Below are 15933 nucleotides of genomic sequence, written 5' to 3'. Positions count from 1 at the left end.
GTACGGCACAATCTTCACTTTTATGATTATATCAAATTGTTGTGGCAACAAGATTAGATTTAACATTTTGACAGTGATTACTTAGGCCTTGTTTTTATTCCTGTTTATGAATACACGTTTTAGTGTGTCTTTTATGAAATGTATAAATAATGTAACATGGAGCGTAACAGACTGCTCTCCTATTTTTATATGTGTGTTTCAGATATCACTACCTCTTTGTGGCTCCTGAAGAAGGCGTCTTTACGCCGAAACGCGCGTCGAGTTTCACTCGCCACAGTGTGATTTTTTACAAAAACTAGTGATATTAATTTCTATATGTATGCTTTGAATAATAATGTATGAAATGTATGTTTTTTAAGTCTCATGTTTACATCGTGCGGTGATGGTTATGCCATTTACATGTATGATTTTTATCTGTTTCCATTAAAGTTATGATTACTTTTAATTTATTTCTCTACACATGAAGTTTTTACTGTCATTTGATATTACTTGTTTGCCATTTTTGTTGACTGCCTAGGGTTTTTGCTCACACATTGTTGTCCCTGCCCTAGGAGTTCACCGATATCAGTGTCCAGGGGGTCCTTGTTTTTCGCAATCCATATTTGCTTTCACAGCCATTGCTCCGCTTTGTTCCCAACTCACAATCTCGCAAGAGGACAATCTAGCCATCGTTTCACTTCATAACTCTTTTTGTCATAGACAACAAGAAATTGGAGGTAGTGGATAACTATAAGTACTTGGGAATATAACTGGACAGACGCCTTAATTTTTCCTTGCACTTTGAGGTCATCGAAAAAAAGGGAATAGCACTGTTACATGTATTCAACAGTATTTCCAAGCAGTTAAAAGGCCCTCTGTTTAATCCCCTTCTGGCAGTCATCAAGGCTAAGCTACTCCCTACAATAGCCTATGGCAGTATGTTACACCACGGGAGAAGCGCCCAGCTTCTAGATAAAATTCAAACTAGAGTCTACAAGCGTATATTCAGTTTACCGTGCAATGCCTCTCCGGCACAGGTCCGACTCGAGTTTGGCCTACAATCTCAAGTTCTGCAAAAAAAGTACGAGACCATTAAGTTCTGGTATGACTTCTTGATGAACAGGGAAACAGAGATCAGTTCTGCTACGTCGGAGGCAATGCAAAATAGTCCCAATTCACAGTACACCAAGTTTCTAAACCTGTCCCTTGATACCACTGAACTTGCATCATTGTGGCAAACTAAGCTACCTGTATTATCATTCAAGCAATTAGTTAAAAAGGCGGCAAACAGGCATTCGCTGATCAACAACAAGACAATCTTTAGTCATCGCTCACATGCCTGGATGGTAATCCAATCATACACCATGCCCAAACCTGCAGTCTACTTCGGGTTATCCTTTTCATCATTTCTCAAACTGAAATACCTTAGTTTAAGGATGGGAAGTCTGCCAACAAATGCAGATCAACCAGCTTGGATGAAACTGGACACCAAGGAGTGTGACTTATGTGGTACCGCAAAACAAGACATTATCCATCTATTTTGCATCTGTCCTACACTGGACCAGGAACGACGGCGCTGGTTAAAAGCAAAATCTAATGACAATTGAATACGTACTTGTCGATCTGCCATCATACAAGTTCTGAGTACAGCGGATCCACAATTTATTTGCAGATCAGTCAAGTTTGTTATAAACTTCGAGAGCAAAAGAGGTGTCATTGTAAAGGGTTGTTAAAAATTTAGATTATGACGTAACGTAAAGAGGCTATAAGAACCTTTGTCTCACTTCACGTTTTGTATTAGCAAATGGATAAACTTAAATTGACATTAAGCTTTGGAAAAAAGAGTAATTTCTGTATTGAACCAATATAAAACTGTATCATGTAGTTCAGTAATAATTTCACACCTGACAATATATGAATATAAATATTTATTAATGTTTTTTTAACAGGTATGTATATTGACCAATTTTAAACTAAACTACTTTTATTTTTGTAATGGTTTTTATTAACTATACAATAAATTCTTACTTACTTACTTACTTCATAACTCGATGAATGGATGTGTCATCACACTGTTGCCATTGTCCCTTCATGTCCTGTACATTGAAAGCTGCTATAAACATGCATTGGCAATGCCAATCCGTCTTGTTAATACGTAAAGGTAAGCATGATCTATTGGCATTGCCAATACCTGTTAGACACTTTGTTTTGGGTCATTCAATACTAAGTGCTTTGCTCCCCTACATCCTTCTAAGGAAGTGAGACATAAGAGAGCCGTGTCTTTGTGCCTTTCTTTATGGAGAACCTGTGTTTTCTAGCAACATCTTCTTTCTGTGTGACCTTCCGGGGGTGGCGGACAGTTTCTAATGACCTGTCACTGGTCTATGTGTCTTCTCTTCCTCTGTGTGCCCCACCTCAGCACTTCTCCCCGCCTGCAGCACTTCTCCCGGACTGCACTCACTGGCTCCTCCCAGGCCTGGACCCTGCTCCCTTTCTTTGCAGCAATGTTTGCACTCTACAAATATCCCTACACATGAGGCAGGGAAGGATTTTCAGCCTATACCGTGTGTATATTCACATTTTAGGAAAGGGTTGAAAACAAATATAAAATAAACAAATACAAATAAGATAAATACTAAGCACAAAAATATAACTTAGATGATGTCACTGGCATAGATCCACTTTGAGAGCAGCTAAAGGATCCAGTCTTTGTTCCTCAGAAGGGATTCCCATCTGTGCTGGGAAAGTGAATGCAATGGGGCGGATCTGATGGATGTGCATGTGTTGTTGGGCTGTAGGTCAGTGTCCATCCTTTGTGCAGATCCAGTGCCTTGAAGTCGTGCAGTCCAGCGCGCCGAGCCTATCAGCGTTCAAGTAGGCGCAGTCCAGGCCGGGGCCGCTGTTCTTTAACTGGATACTAAGGAAAGAACAGAAACACATCAGGATTGGTTCTGAACCATCAGTTGCTCATTGAAGACCAGTGGATATTAGGTCTCGATTGGGGGATACTCCCTCCTCCTGCCATTGCTGCTTGCTCACTCACTCACTCACTCTTCCATCCATCCAGCCATACATCCATGTGCCCATTCATTCACCGCTTTATCCTTTCATGCACTCAGACATACGCCCCTTCACCCAAGCATGTGCTCAGACATTCACCTTTTAATCCCTCTATACACTCGCACACTCAGTCCTTCATCTTTCTTTCTCAGACCTTCATCCAACCATGTGTTCAGACACTCGCCCTCTTGATGAATTAGATAGGACATTGCTGCTTTAAACAAGTGCTGTATAACAATGCACGCTTTCTACACTCATATATTTTTATGTGGGGGTTACTATTTAAAGGTTTGTAGTATTTGCATATTCCTGATCATTCAACGTGCAAACAAATGGGAGAATGATTACATTACTGGTCATGATTTGCTTACTTCCGAAAAGTGCCAGTTCAGTCCCATTTAAAGTGTTCGAAGCCAATGGAGGGAGAAGCTTCTTGCATCATGAGCCTGCCCAGCCAAGAGACAGCCCATTGATATGAGACTTACTCTATCCTCTCAAAAAAGACCTATGGTCTTTGTAAAAGGCCTCTCACCCACAAAGAGCTCTTGGCGGCATGCTTCATCATAGAGTCCTTGCCCGGGTAATGAATCCATCCGTGCCAGCTCAATCTTTATTATAGAGGGAGCACTCAGATCTTTCATTCTGGTGTCGGGATCTTAAACAGATAATATTACCTGGAGGGTATGCTGGTGAATAAGACATTTTATTGTGTTAGGGGTCCCTGGTAAACTTAAAAACAGTCAGATGCCTTTGGAGGCTTCTAGCTCTCCTGCGTCTTATGATGACCAGTCTACATGTTTCAGCCGGCTACATCACTGCCAACTGGGCTTTCTTCAGGACCAAGTTGTACCTGTAATCTGTAGTATAATCTATGGAACCTCATTCGCATAAATCAGTGGCATTCACTCATATTCACTCATACAATATCTCCGGACTGCCCTTTAACTCCCGGGTCAGAACCTGTGCTAAAGACAGCTGTTAAGACAATTTTTAAAAAAGATAATTACACGTGTCAATCACTGCAACCACAAGGCACACTCTGCGTATCAATGCAAGACAATGCTTTGTGCAGAAATGATCATGCCACACTAGACTAGAGTACACAATATGCATCAAGCCCAGACAGCTACTGGCTACCGGATCAACATTAATGTACGTTCTTAAACTAAAAAGAAATGTTAATATAACTGTAACAGTTTTTGTCTCAAAAACAATGCCTGTGTCTGTGACGTTTAAAATACATATGTACAAAGGGTGCAACAGCATGTATGGTGGACTCAGTGGGCCTCATTTATGAGGCTGTGCGTCACTTTTACGCTGCCGGTGCGTCTCTTTTTGTGACACTCTAATAAAAGAGAGAGGGACCCCACGCCAAAGGGATAGGGTACCAAAACTGACTGTATGTCAAAATAAATTCCCTTTGGGTTGTTTCAAGAAAAGAACACCAATTCTTACAGACCATAAGACAAATAGCACTCACTCTTATAAGACCTTTCAGTTGGAGCAAAGCAATATACAACAAACACTTCTATAAAAACAAAATGGATTCAATGTGACATTTTATTCTTGTAAAACCAAATAAAAAAACAAATTTAAAATTATTTTCTTTTTCAAAAGAATTAGAAATTGGGAAAACAGACAATAAAAAACGGAACAAATCAGATACACATTCTAACTAAAACTAGAAACAGTTCCTAAAAGCAATTCCTAAAAGTAATGAGGGAGGTGCAAAATCAAGGTAAAGATTCTACGACAGTTAGAATGATCCTTGTGCATTATGTGTTGCACTTCTCCCCTTAGCTCAACGCGTTTCAACGGACATTAAAATACAGCCGCCTTCATCAGGAGTTGGCTGTCTTCCCAAAATTAATTTCTGAAAATTAAATAAATAACGCTTTAGATTTCAATTACATAAAACTGCTTGGATCGCACGCGGGACGCTTCTAGCCATCGTTGCAAGGTATTTCTATATAGCAGCGTATATTCTCGACTGTTTGTTGTATATTGCTTTGCTCCAACTGAAAGGTCTTATAAGAGTGAGTGCTATTTGTCTTATGGTCTGTAAGAATTGGTGTTCTTTTCTTGAAACAACCCAAAGGGAATTTATTTTGACATACAGTCTTTTTGTGACACACCAGTGGCGTAAAAAAATGCGCCTTGTTGCGCTATATTTACAAAGTGACGCATCTAGGTAGATGCGTCACTTTGTAAACCCCTGCGCCACATTATACCTGCGCCAGGTATAATGTATGCAAGGGGGGCATATTGACGCAAGAAAAGGTCGTAAAAGTGACGCAGTGAAATCTATGAGATTTCACTGCGTCACTTTTAGGACACCGTTGCGTCAAAATCTTGCGCCTGCCTCACAGCAGGCGTAAGACTGACGCAGGCCCTTTCACATGGGGCATGCCCCATGTGAAAGGACGCATTGCTGGAGTTGCGTCACTTTTGTGACACACTCCAGCAATGCGTCACTTTTGCGCTTACAGATACGTCAGAAAGACTGACGTATCTGTAACTCCTTGCGACATAATGCGTCATACATTATGTATGACGCATCAGGAATGTCGCAAGTAGTGCGCACTGAGAAGTGACGCACCGCTGCTTTCACGCAGCGATGCGTCATTTCTCATAAATGAGGCCCCGTGCCTTTAAGTCCCTTACAGTACAGTATTTCGAATAACATGGCGCTGGTGCATGCTTTGTATGTCTCACGTATTTCGTCGTATCAGCATTCTGGCGTTAAGTGTGTGAGTTTGTTTTACGATGTATATGGCTATTAGATGATTTTTAAAAAACGTTTCTTTTTGTGCAAAAATCGTTTACCTTGTGTGGAGTCATCTACTCTCATGAATGCACGTCACCGGCAGCCTTCGATTGCTATATAGACATAGTAATTTTCTTGCTACTATAATATTCACAACAACGTTAACAGCTAGGTTTCAGTTGCATATCAAGTCCAGCTAATGTGTTAATATTCAAAGTCCCTGTTGTATGTTAACAGGTGTAATACACCAGTTCTGTGGGTTCTAAGCCAAAATAACCGCAATACCTATGAATATGCATATATTCATAGGTATGCATATAAAAAGCACATCAGGTTAGTAAAAAGACATTGGGCATATTGTGAGGAGATCTGAAGTGCTCACTGGTGTATTCAGGACGGCGAGGTAAGGATCCTAAACGAGTTATAAATGACCCTGTTCCCAAATGGAGTGGAGAGGTGTCGTGCAGTGGCCAGGGCAGCTGACTTCAGAGCACAGGGTTCACGGTTCGATCCCGGGCGGCAACTCAGCTCAGCACCATGTGACTCTGGGCAATAGCTCACTTAATTTCCAAGACGGCCCCCGCGCCTTGAGACCCGTAAGGGTGAGTATCTTGAGACCCAAAAGGGTGAGTAGTTCGCGCTTTACAAATGCCATATCTTCATCTTCACATTGTGATGTCGCCCCGATCTTGTCGTGTAGAAGTCTGTTAAAGTTAGTCCGTGGTATGTATCAGAGAGACCAGACTTATGGGTAGACAAACTATGGATCCACCTTTGTTGCTCTTCAAATAAAGCTTTCAACAATTTTGCGGAACCCTGCTTGTTCAATGACGGCCATTTTAGGTCATGCTCTGTATGTCCTACTGTCGGGAAAGATTAGACATTTCCAGAGGTAAATAACTATATCCACTACTCCTGAAGAATTATAATTTGTGGGTTCTTTCAAAATCCACTTCTTTTGGAGTCCCAGGTCTAATATTTTGGTGGGTCTTTTCAAATGACAAAAACTACACTTCCCACATGGAGAGTGTCCTGTGAGTTTTAGTAGACCCCATAATGTCAAATTCTGGGTCTGATTTGTGCATTTTGTTTCCCGCATGTGGACAAGTGTATCCTAAGGCTCTACCATCTTCTGTTTTAGAACATAGATATCATATATTTATTTATTTATTTATTTATTTATTTATTGACATTTGTAGAGCGCGGCGAATACCCGTGGGCGTCTCGGCGCTAGTTAAGGGATGGATCAGCAACTGGGGTAAAGAAGATATACAAGGCTATTGGTCAAATAACCACGTCTTTAGCTGTTTGCGGAATGTGAACAGGGAGGGACTTGCTCGGATATGTGCAGGAAGGGTGTTCCAGAGTCTAGGGGCGGCAACCAGGAAACGCCTGTCGCCCCAGGTGACTCTTCTAGTGCAAGGCACAGCCAAGAAGTTCTGAATAGAGGAACGAAGAGATCGGGTTGGGACATGATGGAGAAGATTCTGTTTGAGAAAGTGGGGACCTTGATTATTGAGTGACTTGTAAACAATACACAGCGATTTGAATTTGATACGGCTGCGTATCGGGAGCCAATGGAGATCCCTAATGATGTTTGTAACTGGTGCGAACTTGGGGATCCCAGCCAGCATTCGTGCTGCTGCATTTTGGATTGACTGCATCTTATTTGTCACTCGGACTTGGGCATTTAAGAATAGAGCGTTACAATAGTCCAAGGAGGACAGGACTAGTGAGCTGACCAGTGTTTTCCCGGCCGTGTTCGGTAGGAAAGGTAGTATTTTCCTAATCATTCTCAATTTCATATGAGCTGAAGCCGCAGTTTTATTCGCATGTGCCATAAAATTGAGGCCAGCATCGAAGATGACGCCTAGATTTCTCACTCTGCTAGCTGGACTGGGCGGGGGACCGAAAGATGGTGGCCACCAGACAGGTGACCAGCCCGGGGAGAGGTGACCGAAGATGACCACTTCAGTTTTTTCTGAATTGAGTTTCAGACAATTCGTGGCCATCCAGTCACCTATTGCCATCATTCCTCTCGTGAATCGATTGGCCACTTCCTCCCCGTCCCCTTTGATAGCCAGTACCAATATAAGCGAGGTTCCCTCTCCATGTCTCCACAATCTCTATTTTCTATTATTGATCATCACTTGTTTGGAGTCTACATTATAGGTTGTCACACAGATCAGTTTGTCCTTGGTATGCTCATTTTGATCTTCTTGAAAGGCCTCTCTGTTGTTACTCCTTGCCCTCTTGTTTTGTTTCTGAATTGTCATCTGTGGTACTCCTTTGCATTTAATTTGTCACTGAAAGCCTCTGCCTGACTTTTGATGTCTATCAAGTTATTGCAATTTCTCTGTGGTCTAGGGCATTATTCGTGTGGAAGATTCTCCCACAATGGGTGTGGGAAGAAACTGTCAAATTAAAAAAATAATTATTGTCCTTCGATTTGTGATGTGTCTCAGGGCCTAAGACACCCTCTTCAAAAACTCACGCACCCATGAAAGTCACTTCATTATTGCTCCTTCTATGGGTGAATTTCAGGTATTCGTTACGTCTATTGATACGTTGTATGAACTGTGAAGATCACTTTAGGGGCCTAGTTACGAAAATTCTTGCAGTGCAGCAAGTCACTTCTGTACTGCACTGTGCGACAGGGAAAGGGCAGTATCTTCTGTATTTAAGGCAATATATCACATTCCTGCTTTTTCCTCTGCGTAGGGCCGGTTTTGGCAGCCTAGCCTCAACGCAGACACCCTTGCACTATGGTGCAAGGGCGCCTCCATTACATGCAGGATTGTTTTTATGCAGGAAGGGACACCTTCCTGCAAAAAAATAATCCTTAGAGGCCTATTCCTCCTGCAATGTGTGCTGCAGACCTGTTTCTGACACCATGCAGGTGAGAGCCCACACTCTGAGGCCAGAAACAGTACCTGCTCCATAGGAAGGCTTTCACACATCACACAGCAGGATGGCTAGTGATTTAGCATATCAAGGTCGGGAGCTATAAAGTCCCTGCTGCATTTGATATGCAACCCCAGCTTTCCCCAGACATAGGATATACCACCGAGGCCCATTTGGCACCAGGACTGGCAGGAAATTAGCTATGAAAGGAGGCGTGGTGCAATACCAGGCCAGTCACACCGTTAAGGTGGGCTGCCTGATATGCTTCACACAAGAAGGGTTCCTCCATTTTGATTTTGGGAAAATTAGGAACTCTGGGACAGGGTTATTCCCACTCCCCACAAGAAGTGGTCATATAGGGGCTGTAGTGAGCCGAAGGTTACATAGCCCATTGGCTACTACCCTTCACTCTGCTCAATTCCCCTAAATTCAGTGTTTAGGTAGCCCCCTGACACCACAAACTCAGATTCACCTGACAGAAGAAAAAGGACAAAGAAAATCTGAAGAAGCAAGAACTGCGGACTACCAGTGGAGTTTGGCATCAAACCCTGCCTTCCTCTGTCCCCACAATCACTACAACCAGAAATGTCCTGCAGCTGTGCATCCTCCAAAAGCCGCAGAGGCCTTCCAGCACTTCATCTAGCTGTCTGCATCTCCCTTAAAGTGGAGGAGCCCCTTCCCTGCAGGCAGCAGGAATTGACCGCAACATCTGGTTTACCAAACTGCTGACCACTGGGTCCACTGGCGCAGCAGCCACCCAGGAGGAGGTCACCGTGCTCCCAGTGGTCAGATCCGTCTCCCCACCAGGTTTGGTGATGCCAGGACCCCCAGGTGCCACCTGTAGGAGAGTAGGGTCTGCAATCCTATGATCACCCAGATTTTTTGCTTTTGTTTCACTGGTTTACGACTTTCTCTGGCTGTGGGCCTGCTAATCAGACCCACAGCCTGGCTGTTCTCTTTCTAAATTACGATATGTACCCTAGGTGCATTTACCAATTGGTACTGGGCCGCCTTATCAGACCCCGTAACGCAGGGCATAGGTGTACCCAGGGCCGCCAGGGGCTGCAGCATGTATTATGCCACCCCTGGCTGGCCTCTTAAATTTGACACAACTGGCTGCACGACAGCTGGGGCGAAGACGTGTAACCACCCTTCGCTTTAGGTATAGTAGCTCTATATCTAACCATACAATGGACACCCGAGTTCCTATCAGTCACTCCTATGGCAGGCCTTAACAATCCTGAAGGCAGAGTGCGTGGGCTCGTGTGAGCTAGGTTCAGGCCCGAGCCGAGCCCGGTTGCAGCTTGCGGAATCAAGACCCAATGGCTGTTCCATGATAACGCGTACCACATCGGTAACTTCGGTGTCGCGTTATCAAGACATGTCGAGTAAGGTGTCATACGAATCGGGATGCTGCCCTCTCACCAACCCTGGCGACGAGGTTAACATTCCGCCCTTCTAGAGGGACACGACATGTACGTAACTGTGAACCCCGGTTAAAGTTAACTGAAGCCTCAGCTCCACAAAATGGATGCTGCCACCACAGACACAAGTCTGACCTCCTGCTGCTGGGAGTCCTTCCAGCGAGGAGCACTTGGACAAAGGGTTTCCTGTCGAGGGCGCTGTTCGCACCGTCCCAGACAGGGTTTGTGTATTCTGGGTAGGTAGGGCTTTGGCGAGAAGGTGACTGCGGAGTGGCACCCCGGTGCTCACTACGCATCTGCCGGTTAGAACCAGTTCCAGGGGCGACAGCCCTGGCCTGGGGAAAGTCCGGCAGGGGAGAGGGGCGTAACTACCCCCCTTCCTGGTCCCACCCTTAGGGCAGGACCTAGTCATGTACCCACCCCTTTCTTTAGGATAAAGACCGGAGCGGGGACCCTTCCAAATTAGATCATCTTTGAATCAAGAACTACTTTCTACGAAAGGACACTCAAGACTCTTCTCAAGATTTCTCCCTTGTGACTAAGGAGTAGTCACCCTGCATCAGCAGGCACCATCTAAGAACTCTGCGGTTTGCTGCAAGTCCTTCCTCCAGGATCCGACGACCCAGCTCGACGAGAACCGGCTTCCCTGGCACCTCTGACCTCTACCCACGTCATCAGCTCAGCTGTGATCTGTGGGTGCGACGAGACCTCGAGGGACCGGCCATCATCAGAACCTGCACGCTCTTAAAAACCAGCACGACCATCGAGGTAACTCTCTGGTGAGTGCTCTGGGGTCCGAGAAGCCCCGACCCTGAGCCGCTCTAGCACCGAAGTGCAGTCTCCCAGCATCTCCACGATCTGCGTGGGGCCCTTCTGCTCGCTGCTCAGCACGTTGTCTGGTCACTCGCCGCTGGCTTGTGCCCTTCTGTGACGACATCCGAGAATCATCACTGCTGGTCTGGTTGCTCCAGACTGGCCCTTGCTTCCATCTTTGCGAGAAGCACCCCGGACCCTCCTGGTTCACTCAAGACGCCATCTTAGGCCCACCCCGTGGCCCTGAGATCTGCCAAGGCTTGTTGCCCCATCCTGGGCCCAGCGACGCCGACAGCATCATCCTTCGTGGGACAGCTCGCACCTCCACCGTGGTCGCCGACAACGCCTCCTGGTCCGTGAGACTGCAGAGCCTAGCGTCGCCCACTCACCTGGTCGAGGTGACGGCCAACCGGTGCCTTCCTGGTACCCTCTGACTACTGGCTAGTAGTACGAACTTGGTCCCCTCTGCTTTCAGGTTTCATCAATCTCCGATCCAGGCTTGGATCTCTACGAACTATTCAGCACTGGTCGCCGGCCAGCAACTCCTTCCTTCCGGCTCCTGGCTCGTCAGCGAAGACCCCGACGCCTGTAAGACTTGTGCAGCCGCAGCCCTCGTGGCTAGGTAACTCGGCATTTCGGTGCCTGCATAGCCTCCTTACTCTAGGGTCCCGAGTCCCTCGCTTCCGACTTGCCTTATCGGGTCCGCCCGAGACCTCAACCTTTCCGTGTCCTCGGACACTTGTTTTTAAACTGTGCACTTGAAGTATTTGCTAAAGAGATTTGGTCTGTGCTTAGTACCCTGTCCTCATAAAGAGTACAGGGCTGTTGTGATTCTTAATAAATATCCTGTTTATTTTCATAACACTTGTGTGGTGTCCTTTCACTGGGTATTCAAGGGGTACATGTGTGGTAAACAGCTGGCTTAACACGCCCTCTCGAGTCTTTAGCCTTAGACTGCTCGTATCCACGCTACTAGGATAGCTGGTCTATAGGTTGACTTACAACCAAACACCATAAGGGTCGTTGGAACGATACATAGCGGTCGCTAGAATAGCGAACGTTGCATATCGGGCCAACTTCTCACATTGGTGAGCAGCGGTGGGATTTGAGCTTGCTGTTGTTTTGCCACACGTATCCTAAGAATATCTTGTTGAAAGATCGCACAAGTACTGTTAGTACATATAACCAAAGCTTAGAATACTCTGAGTTCTACTGAACCAGCTGTTGTAGCTCCTCAAGGCTTAGCACACCTTGGCTACAACTCTTAGCAAGGGTACAGTAGGTAAACACGTAGTGTAGGTAAGTGCACCACTTACACCACACTAGAAACAGTATGTCGGACAAAGGAGGAAACTCTGGGTCTCCCCTTATGTCAGTTGACCCTCCACAGGTCATCCCTTCAGGATATACTGTGCTGAGCTTCAAGGAGTTAAGACGACTGTGTCACTCCAGGAAGATTCAGCAGGGGTCTAACCCCACAACGTCCTTTCTGATTGGTCTCTTGGAGACTTATGATGCCAGAAGAGCTGAGAAACTGCGTAGCTCTTCTAATCCAGAAGGAGACATGCCTCCCCTCGAGGGAACCCGGGACGATCCTGACCTCATCCACCTCGCAACTGAGAACGAAGATGTGGAGGAGGATGAGGATGAGGATCTCTCTGGGGATGAGGCAGATAAGGGACAGGTAGAAGTCGTCAGACTAAGCAGGTCCAACTTAAGCAAACATGATAGCGGTACTGGGGGACCCCTGGGGCCACTATCAGGTCAGCTTAACATTGGGAATGGACGAGCCAGATCTCTGTCAAGAGGCTCTGGCAGATCCCTTCAAACCAATGGCTCTCACAACTCGTCTCAGAGAGGGATGACGTCCCCTCAGAGGAGAGTGTACGAAGCTAAGGAAAGGGCAGCTAATCTAAGGATCGAAAGGGAAGAACTTGCCCTGGCCAAAGAAAGGCTTGCCTTTGCAAGAGAGCAACAGTTAAGTGGGTGTAATGGCAGGGTTTTTGGCTTTATTTAGCAGTGATAATAGATCATTATTCTTGCTCGCATCTAGTATAGGCATTCTTAGCCTGTGTTGGCCCTTTTAAGCCCTTTTTCCAGACCTAGAAGAGGATAGCTGCTTAATATGCCTTTATTCTTGACTTTAACCTGTCTATTGCCTATTGGCTTTGACATATTAGACATATTGGTATGGTTTATGTAGGTATTCTGACAGAGCTAAGGAGCATTTCACCCCTTTCATGCCTACAGGCCTAAAGCTAGAGAGACTCCATCTTGATGGAAGCAGAGAGGCTTTTCAGGGCAAAGGCGAAGTTTATAGTTAAGGCTGTTTTCCACTTGGAGAGAACCGGTCTGGGCCAGCCCTTATCGGTAGGCTGTATTATTCTCTGTGTAGAAGACACAACAAAAGGCCGGCCGGCTGGTGTGTGTCCTTGATGCGAGGTGATGCAGAGACCTGGTAAGCGGTGGGCTGATGGATGGAACTTTCCATGAGGAAACAGCATTCTATATTTGTGAAGTGCAGAGGCGGAGTCAGTCAGTCAAGCAGAGGGGAGTCGAGGAGTCAGTCGAGGAGAGAGTCCAGCAGAGAGGAGAGCAGTGGAGTGGAGTTGGCAGAGAGAGAGAGAGGGTTCAATCTGGAGAAGAGCTGAGTTGAATAGTGAGCTGGAACTGAAGGAAGCAGTCAGAAGCAGTTGTTTATCAGGAGGAAGTGTGAATAGCTGGAGTCTGAAGTAACGCCTTTTAGAAGAGATAGAGGAGAGCTCGTGGATTAACCTATGGGAGCAGATGGAATTGGACATTGGCGCAGAGATAGAACGACTAAGATAGTAGAATGAACGGTGACCAGAGCGGCAGGAACCATTAAAGAGTGAAGACGCAAAGTGGAGAGACAGTTCGTGTGGGGGAGAGGAGTCCAGAGACAGAGCGATCAGCGCAGAGGTGTACCCAAGAGTGCAGGAGAGGAGAGAGAGCATGAGATGAGCCAAGGCACAGACGAGAGAGGAACCCAGATGACAGCTAGAACAAGACTTCACACTAATCAGGTGATATTGTTTTCATCACATTAGCTACACTTAATCTTTTCCCTTTCAGCGGAGTGTTCCTGTTATGTGTAATCTTTTCTCTTTCAAGCGGTGTGTTCTACCTATAGCCTTTGTTAGATTTGTATTAATGTTTATATTGTACTAATAATAAATGACCCCATTAATTAGTGAATTACAGTGCTTGAGTTCTTTCATGATAAAGTTATCCTGGCTTCAAGCCAGTTGCTGTTGAGCCACTGATGGATCAAAAAGGGGGGTAGGAGTGCTTAAATCAGAGAACAACTCTAGCACATAGTGTGTATATCTTTGTCCTCATACAGTAAGAATAATCTTTCCTGGTAAGTATTGCTGTTTGAACAGATGCTACCCCTGATCAGGTAAGTAATAGTGAGGGAGAGAGGAGACTTGCAACCAAGGGACTAAGTTAGTACACCATCCTATAATAAAATAATCCCCAGTTTATAACAAACTGGTGTGTAGTCCCTATTCTTGTTCACTAAAGGTAAATGGCACTTCTAGGTGTTTGCTAGATGCATGAATGGATGAGTAATCCCAATCAGGTAAGTGGTGATCACATAAATAGGGAGTGAGTGGACCTTTGATGCCAAGAGCAGGTAATACATAATAATCTGGACCCACAATCAAAGTTATTATTGTAGTTTCATCCCGAGTAGACAGCTGAGATAATATCCCAATATATATATGTATATATATGTATAGGTGTTCATAGGAATGTGGTCGTCGTTGATATGCGGCGTTAATGAGAGCGACAGGAGGGACACTGTCGTATAAAGCCACCGGATTGTGGCGTAAAATAAATGAGAGCGGCAGGAGGGACACTGCCGTGTAAGTTTCGCAGGATCGCGAACGGTTTGGAAAAGGAGAGCACTGGGGCTGCAGACCCACGTGTGTAGACACGCCAGATTGTGTGTCAGATCTGCCCTAGGGTAGAACGGTCTGGGTCAGGGTGGCCGCGAGACCAACTGATGTAAATAAGTGTGGTGTAGGGTATGGATATCCCTAGTAATCAGTGAGTATTCTTAGTATCCCTATAGATTTAGTGGTGTTTTTGATAATATGAGCTTGTATATTGCGAGTTCCCTATCCTCAGGTAGGTACCAGGTGCCTGGATAGGTGGTCCTGAGGACGGAAGGTGAGTACGTTTTGGCTGGGTCATAGGGGCCCCTGGGGGCTGATCCCATCTAAACAGAAAATCCAGCCATTACAGTGGGGTAGTCCCCACTGGTGGCAGCAATGTACCTAGTAATAGGGAAAAGAGTTTCGATACGAAACACCTTGGTAAGATAGTGCCCCCCTTTAAACAAGGGGACGACATCCACAAATGGATTACTGCTTTGGAGAGGGCCTGCACTGTGCAGGGCGTTCCCCAGAGTCAGTGGGCAGCTATCTTGTGGCTCTCCTTTGAAGGAAAAGGAAGAGACAAGCTCCTCACCACAAGGGTGGAGGATGCTAACAATTACCAAATCTTGAAAAATACACTCGTTGAAGGGTTCGGCCTAACCACTGAGCAGTACAGAGTGCTGTTCAGGGATACCCAGAAAACGCAGTCTCAAGATTGGTCTGATTTTGTCGATTGTGCCACTAAGGCTTTTGAGGGCTGGTTGCTGGGAAGTAAGGTTACTGATTACGAAGGATTGTATAATTTGATGATGAGAGAGCAAATTTTAAACAATTGTCAGAACCAGTTGTTGCATCAGCATCTTGTCGACTCGGATCTGACCTCTCCCGAAGAATTGGGAAAGAAGGCAGACAGATGGGTTCGTACAAGAGTTAAACAGAACCAGGGCCAGAATCAAGGTGGTCAGAAGAAAGCAGACCAAAAGGGTAAAGATTCTAAAGGGGAACAAAGTGACCAGAAGTCTTCGACAGGTCCCCAACAACCCAAAGAGGGTGGGGGTCAGGCTCCCCAAAAGAAGAAAGA

At 45.6% G+C, this 15933-nt stretch overlaps 1 protein-coding gene across 1 annotated transcript in view; it reads right to left on the bottom strand.

The window, feature by feature from the left end:
• Window positions 1-1895: 1895 nt before the first annotated feature.
• Window positions 1896-15933, bottom strand: part of LOC147665126 (early activation antigen CD69-like) — a 73732-nt gene continuing 59694 nt past the window's right edge. The window contains exon 6 of the mRNA XM_086949757.1: window positions 1896-2896. Coding sequence (XP_086805883.1) covers window positions 2779-2896 — 118 coding nt within the window. The 3' untranslated portion in view covers window positions 1896-2778. The remainder of the gene's footprint in view (window positions 2897-15933) is intronic.

The sequence above is a fragment of the Lissotriton vulgaris genome, unplaced genomic scaffold (assembly GCF_964263255.1).
Source record: "Lissotriton vulgaris unplaced genomic scaffold, aLisVul1.2 SCAFFOLD_668, whole genome shotgun sequence".
Lineage (NCBI taxonomy): Eukaryota > Metazoa > Chordata > Amphibia > Caudata > Salamandridae > Lissotriton > Lissotriton vulgaris.
The sequence above is the reverse complement of the archived record's forward strand: the minus strand, read 5'-3'. Positions and strand labels throughout refer to the sequence as shown.